General features: G+C 34.7%; 1 protein-coding gene across 4 annotated transcripts in view; it reads left to right on the top strand.

Moving 5' to 3' along the window:
* LOC125041813 (zinc finger protein 318-like) overlaps positions 1 to 7500 on the top strand; it is a 24556-nt gene that overhangs the window by 184 nt on the left and 16872 nt on the right. The window contains exons 1-2 of one of the 4 annotated variants that reach the window (XM_047637127.1): positions 1 to 20; positions 356 to 467. The exon at positions 1 to 20 is cut by the window's left edge and continues 184 nt beyond it. Coding sequence is in view for 1 of the 4 variants with exons in the window: in XM_047637124.1 (XP_047493080.1) it covers positions 852 to 968 (117 nt within the window). In the remaining 3 variants the exon portion in view is untranslated. Of the gene's footprint in view, positions 21 to 355; positions 468 to 755; positions 969 to 1099; positions 1257 to 7500 lie in introns of those variants that run through there. The other 3 variants (XM_047637126.1, XM_047637124.1, XM_047637125.1) reach the window with 3 other exon arrangements.

Genomic DNA, 7500 nt, shown 5'->3' with positions numbered 1-7500 from the left:
AGGAACTATATAGTCTATTTGTAAGTATTTAAACGAAATAAATATATAAGTTCTTTTTGCACACAGTGTTTCAAATAATCCCATTTTGCCATTCCTACATTATAGGATACTGAACAAGAAAAGAACCACACCACAGAGATACAGGGTGGGAGAAACACAGTGGTAGACGAAACAAAAAGAAACTACACTTACACCAGTGAAATCGCTCGAAGTACATAAACACGAGAAAACAAAATATATTAAAAGCAGAACTTGTCAGTCTTTTGGACAATAATGATATATATGAATGAATATATCAATAACGATGACATATATATAAATAAGAATAAACTTAATTCATCGTAAGGTTTTACAGGATTAGTGATGAAGACTGGGGCAGAACGTTGCCATACTGATCTGAAGTTTCAACGATCAAAAATGGTATTAAATCTACCTGAAATAACCTTTGATTGAATCACGAGATCAAGGTAATACGGAGATTGTTGTTTGGGCTATCTGTAACTCCTTTCTAATGTGTGTGTGTTTGCGTGTGTGTGGATGTTTAGCGTGTGTGTCTTTCTGCGTGTTAGTGTGTCTTTTGCGTGTGTAAGTGTTTTTGCGTGTGTGTGTTTTTGCGTGTGTGTTTATGCTTGTGTGTGTGTGTTTTAGCGTGTGGGTGTTTTAGAGTGTGTTTTTGCGTGTGTGTGTGTGTTTTTGCGTGTGTTTTTTTGCGTGTGTGTGTGTGTGTTTTAGCGTGTGTGTGTTTTTGCGTGTGCGTATGTGTGTGTTTTGCGTGTTCGTGTGTGCTTTAGCGTGTGTATGTTTTTGCGTGTGTGTGTGTTTTTGCGTGTGTGTGTGTTTTTTGCGTGTGCATGTGTGTGAGCTTTGTCACGAACGCAGCTTCAACGCGAACGCCGCAGAAGCACACTATTTCAAAGCTGCCAACCTCCCTTTTACTTATTGTTAATGTTCTCCGTACATTAAATCAGGTTCGTCTTCTTTAAACCTTTTATGTCATTAGGTTGTTGCTGACACTGAAAAAAAAAAAAAATATGTTGGTACACATTTGAAGTTTTCTTTTGTATAATCTTTTTGAGATTTGAATCCGTTGTTCCTTTAGAGTTTGTTAATTACGCATTTAAACAAATACCCAAGAAAGAAGAAAGAACATAGATCCAGGGGATATAGACTATACAATAGTCTAAAACCCTATAAAAGAAGAAAGAAGAAGAAGAAACAAATACCTTCATGTCTTCCAAAATTAACAGGTCTAAAGTGTAAGTAATTGGCAAATTACATGATTAAGTTAAGAGTGAACATGAATAACGTATTTATTATGAATTTATGTCATTTGTGTGATGTACATGTACCTTGAGATTAAGATAACCTTTCAGTATCTTCTATTTCTTATTCTTTTATAGTGTGTTATTCTCTAATATTGTCCTTATGCCCTGGATCCTTTTCTTCTGATTTTCTTTGTAGCTTTTACGTAATTGGTTATATTTGTTCGCTGTTTATATATGTTCTTGTGTCTCAAAGTGTAGTATCTTGTACAGTTGGTGGTAGGTCTTAATTAGATTATTTAGATTAGGGTCGTTGATTTTTTATTTCCCGCGGGGCATCTAGTAAGTAAGCTCTGGTTAACGTTGCCGAGAGTGACGCACGGAGATAGAGGGAAGTGGACACTAAAGTCTTACAGAGCATAAAAGATAGAGTAGGATGCAATAAAGTCATATCTGCAGCGGCCTTGTATTTACTGGGAAATTGCGAAATTACCCTCTGCGTGTCATCGCTCAGAGACTATGTCCACAACACACTCACACAGCCATGGTTCTTAATATTGTGTTTTCTATAAGTTCGCATGAAGTGTTAATAAAGGGGGATAAGTGGGTAAATAGAAGGTAGGAAACGTTAGGTTTGGATTTTGGGCTCGCATGTTATCCTGGATTTGGGATTTCGTCTCTGGAAGATGTGTCACTCTGGGTAACGAATACCTAAGTTTTGTACACAGTTGATTCTTGGACATTTCTTCGTGTCTGCACCATCTCCATGTTGCATCGTTTTCGAGTCTTAGTGTGTGTAGGTGTTTTGGTCTTGTATGTTTTGTTAAGATTCTTGCCTTTTTCTTTTTTTTTAACACTTGTCCATGGTTGTGGTTGGTTGTTTCTTCTTCTTCTTATTATTATTATTATTATTATTTGTTTGCTTTTTTTTTCTTGTCCATTGTTGTGGCTGGTTGTTTGTTAATTACGTAGTCTTTTTGTGTTTAGGATATTGTTCAGATCGCTTTCCCAATTCTTTTGGCTGTTTGTTTTAATTTCCTCCATGATGCTTCAAGTGCCGTGGGATTTGTTCATGGGAATTGTTGTGTTGTGAGCTTTCTTGGCTGCCGAGTCTGCAATTTCGTTACCTTTTATGCCTGTATGTGCTGGGATCCACTGTAATATAATTTTGTGATTCTGAGTTTTATTAGTGTTTGTGTTTCGTGTATCAAATTTTTATTTGTTTTTGGTTTGTGATGATGTAATAAAAGCAGGGCTGATTTTGAATACATGAAAATTGCTGCTTTGGGTTATTTTATTAATCCGTATGTATGTAAGACCTTGCTTAACCCAATGCGGACATGTACATACGTACTATGCCCACTGTGAGTTTACTTGTTTGATTGTTTTTCCACCTATATGTCTACACTTGTACTAGGTCACCAATGAGCCAGTTACGAGTACTGACTGTCTCGCCCCGTTTACCCTTTTCTTTGATTTGCGAAAATATTTTACGTTGTCTTATTTTACTGTTACTAATGTTTATAACGTTACAGTAATTATAATGATTATTATAAAAATAACACCATTGATATTCATAGCACTAGTAAAAAATAACATTTTTCCCGCCAATTCAAATCAAGTAAGGTCACAAGGTCTACTGATTGACTCCTTTGTGGCTAAGCACTAGCAGAGCCATCGATGTGCAGAGACATTTCACAAAAATATAGAAAATGAGCACCGCATTTTCCCCATTTTTTATTCATTTTCCCTGGCGGCATTGGGTTAATGGCATGTAGTTCAGCTATCAAAATTTCTGTTTTTGATGGAAGTGGCTATAGTATGGTAAGATTGTAATCTCATATAAACTGCTGTTGATGCTGAGTTTAGATTTTGGATTTTACGTCCATCTGTGAATATTTTTTGTAGTATCTGTATGGTGTTTTCAGTCATGTGAAATTGATTTTTTTTGTTATACCTTCTATACAATTTCTTTCTGTGTTTTGATATATCACACCAAGGTGATAATGGACTGATATTTGGTGTAGTATTTATATTTATGCTTATCTTTAGGTCTTAAAGGTTTCCTGTAATATGAATATAAGATTTTCTTTCGGTATTGAGATTATATTCCAATTGAATTGAATATTAGGCCTAGTATATTAGTATTTGTGGAGAATATTAGTTCTCTATTGTCTATTTCTAATTTTGGTATTTGCCTGAACTTTTTTTTTGAGACCTGGTAATTGTGCTTTTTGCTAAGTTTATTTTTATAACCCATTTATCATTCCATTCTGAAACATTTTTTGATTTTTTGATCCACTTTTTAATTTATTGATTGCATCTTCAATGTCAATACTTGATGTTATCTGTGTGACATCATCTGCATCTTTCACAAAGTTATTTATAAGGTGTAATGGTGAAAATGTAATTCCTATTTTTGCAACTTTGATTAATATTGCTTCCCAGTTTGCTGAATCACTTTTTAATTTATTGATTGCATCTTCAATGTCAATACTTGATGTTATCTGTGTGACATCATCTGCATCTTTCACAAAGTTATTTATAAGGTGTAATGGTGAAAATGTAATTCCTATTTTTGCAACTTTGATTAATATTGCTTCCCAGTTTGCTGAATCACTTTTTAATTTATTGATTGCATCTTCAATGTCAATACTTGATGTTATCTGTGTGACATCATCTGCATCTTTCACAAAGTTATTTATAAGGTGTAATGGTGAAAATGTAATTCCTATTTTTGCAACTTTGATTAATATTGCTTCCCAGTTTGCTGAATCAAAAGCTTTTTCAAAATCAATACATGCTATTAAGGCATACTTTTTTCTCTTCTAGCTTTATTAGTGTGTAGGTCTATTATTTGCAATGCGTCAGTTGTAGATTGATAAGGTCTGAAACCTATTCGATCTGTGTTTTAGTTTCCTTTGTTTTTCTAGCCACCAAACAATTCTTCTATTTATTATATTTTTAAAGATTTTTCCTAAGCGTGATATTCTACTTATAAATCGGTAGGATTTTTAAGTAGAATATCATGTCTTTGGTTTATATTTAACTTTAATATTGAATTAACTAAGGCATTGTTTTGTTCTTATGGATATTGGTTTTTATACCAGGAATAATTAACGATTCTTTGTATATTTTGAGTTAGTTTCGTTGGAGCCTGTTTGTTAAATTCATATGTTATTTCATCAGGCCCATATGCTTTTTGTTTTTTGCATTTGTTATGGCAGTTTTATGATTTTTGATGTTTTTTTTTTTTCTTTCTATCTTTCTTTCTTTACTTTCTATCTCTTTTGGGTATTTCCTCCATCCTTCTTCTATGAATTTCCATTTCTTTATGTTAGATTGTGTTTTTTTGGGGTGGAGGTTGCCCTTTATGATAACTAGTAAGTTGTCACTTCCCAAGTTGGGTCCCGTGTCTACTTCTAAGTGACTTAACGTGGGTGAGGCTAACACTAGGTCAGTTGTGTTTGATTTTCCATTACTGGGGCCTACTCTTGTAGTCTGACATGGGGGTGTTAGTAAGATTAGATTATTTGGACCGAGGAGTTTAAATAGCTTTATTTCCCGTGATTTTTGATAGTCTGAGGTTTAAATTTGGGTTCCCACATGTATGATGTGTGTTAACCCAATTTCAACAAAAATGACATGTATGTGTATGCCATTCCCACTGTGAGTTTACTTGTTTGATTGTATTTACACAAAGATGGCTACACTTGTACTAAGTCACCAACAAGCCAATTACAAGTACTGCATGTCTCGCTGTTTACCCTTTTCTTTGATTTACAAAAATATAGTACGTTATCTTATTTTGCTGTTACTAATGTTACTATAATGTTATTGTTACTAACATTATAGTAATTATAATGTTTATAATAAAAATAACACCACCGATATTCACAGCATTAGTAAAAAAATACATTTTTCCCGCCAATTCAAATCAGGTAAGGTCACAAGGTCTACTAAATGACTTCTTTGTGGCTAAGCACTAGCAGAGCCATTTATGTGCAGAGACATTTCACAAAAAAAATAATAATAATAAACACAGCATTTTCCCCATTTTTTTTTTTTTTCTTTTCCCCCGTGGCATTGGGTTAAAATCTCCTATTACCATTTTTGGTTCATCTATTTGTTTTGCATAATAAAGTTTTTTTGTTTTTTTTTAATTGTTATTACTTCCACAATTTCAATATTTCTCCACCTATTATTCATAATTTCTCTGTTATCTCTTCTTGGCTTAGGTATATTTCTACTGGAAAAATCATGCCGTGTTAACTTCCTGTTTTTGCTTGATGCCGGCTATTTGCATTTTATTTCCCAGTCTTCCGTTTTTATATATATATATATATATATATATATATATATATATATATATATATATATATATATATAGGTTCAGAGGTTTTAATGTAGAGATGTCATTTTCCTTTCCTTTTCCTTCTTTTCATCATCCCCTACTGTCCACTTCCTAAGGTGTAAGAGCCATGCAGAAAGGAGGAAAGGCTAGCTTTGTGTCAGTCATGAATGGCTAGCCGTTACCCCTTATGGAGATCCTGAGGGATAGACTGTTTCCTCTCCCCAAAGCCAACAATGAAGAATTTTAATCCTTATTAGGGGCATTAAGGCTTTCCCTTCATCAACTAGCCTATCTAAATTTGATTTCATTTATTTCCTTTTGTAGTGATACCTTGCCTTCCAAAGCCTTCCCATTATCAAGAGATTACTTTAATAATTATACCTGGATAGTGTATAGTGTGTTAATATCCTGCACTGGTTTAGGCTGCCACCATCCAAGTAAGGGATCAGATCCTATGTATTTGTGAGACAGTAGAAGGCATAGAAGATTCAAGCATGCATTTGCATACTAACTTTCATCTTTGTTTGAGGTTGTCAAAGAGCAGAGCTCCAGTGTAAACATTTCAGACATTTGTATCTATTTTAATGAAAAGGATTTATATACTAAAGAGGTTTGCATTAGTTTGATCTTATTTCTCAAGATCAAACTAATGCAAACCTCTTTAGTATATAAATCCTTTTAATTAATCATCAAGTTATTGACTAAGTTTATTTCCACTGATCTGTCTCATTTGTTTCTCCTATTAAAAACTAAAAGTTTCCAATTTAAGACCATTCATAAAATAAGCAGTAAGAAACCAAGCAAACTACTGATACTAATACTCCCTCCTCAATGATTGCTGTCAACTCTATCCATTCTGAATCATCCACCCAGGACATTTTCAGAATACACCCCTTCCTCTCTCCCAACATCCTACACTCTATCTTATACTGCAGTCTTCTTCATTGTTATCCTCACCACCCTTATTACTACTCTTCATCCTTATTGTCCTCTTCCCAACAGTACTGCCTCTCTCCATACCTCCCCATCTTCCTCCAACCCTCATCCTTTTATTACCTCCACCCATGCAAACCTTTTGAGTACCCTTTTTGGCCCAGACCTGTACTTCCAACAATGTCTCCAAGGTAGATAAAGTTTCCTTTCGTAATCATTCCAATCGTTCACGCCTTCTTACAATTACATCTGAGCCCAAGTTCATACATAATTTACCCTGACTGACCTCAGTGGCAAACCTATTCGTGCCCAACCTCATTCCTCCCTTAATACTTGTACTGGAATTGTTTCCATCTCTGTCCTGTCTAAGAAAAGGACTGGTCAGACTGTAAAAACGACTTGCTCGCATTCCTCATTAACTATGATGCAGTAGCAGTCCAGCACTACACTATTCCCTCCAGATTAGCTTCTATAGACATGACTTCCCCCATGAAGTTTATATTGGTGGAGTGTCTTACCCTATCTGAATATATCGACTCTTCCCCATCAATGTCAGAAATGTTGGCCTTTTGATTACCCAGCCAAACACTGTCCCTCCACAGCTGTCTGCCCTCTATGTGCCCAACCTGGTCATGACCCTTCAAATTGCCCTGCTCAATCACACATGTGTGCCCATTGTGATGGCTCCTATAATGTATTTTATAGGATCTGCCCAGCATATACAAACTTGAATCTGAGGTAGCAGTTATCAGATTCAAACTCTGGCCTTATATATATATATATATATATATATATATATATATATATATATATATATATATAAGGCCAGACAAGAAGCAGGCTGATGAGGTTTTTCTCTTTTTACCTATTTCAAAACTATGCTTTGCTCCACTCCCCTCCATCTCAAGAAATCTCAACATCTCACTATCCTATCTCTACTCCCTCTCTCCC

This window comes from Penaeus chinensis, chromosome 31, assembly GCF_019202785.1.
Source record: "Penaeus chinensis breed Huanghai No. 1 chromosome 31, ASM1920278v2, whole genome shotgun sequence".
Classification (NCBI taxonomy): Eukaryota; Metazoa; Arthropoda; class Malacostraca; order Decapoda; family Penaeidae; genus Penaeus; species Penaeus chinensis.
The sequence above is the reverse complement of the archived record's forward strand: the minus strand, read 5'-3'. Positions and strand labels throughout refer to the sequence as shown.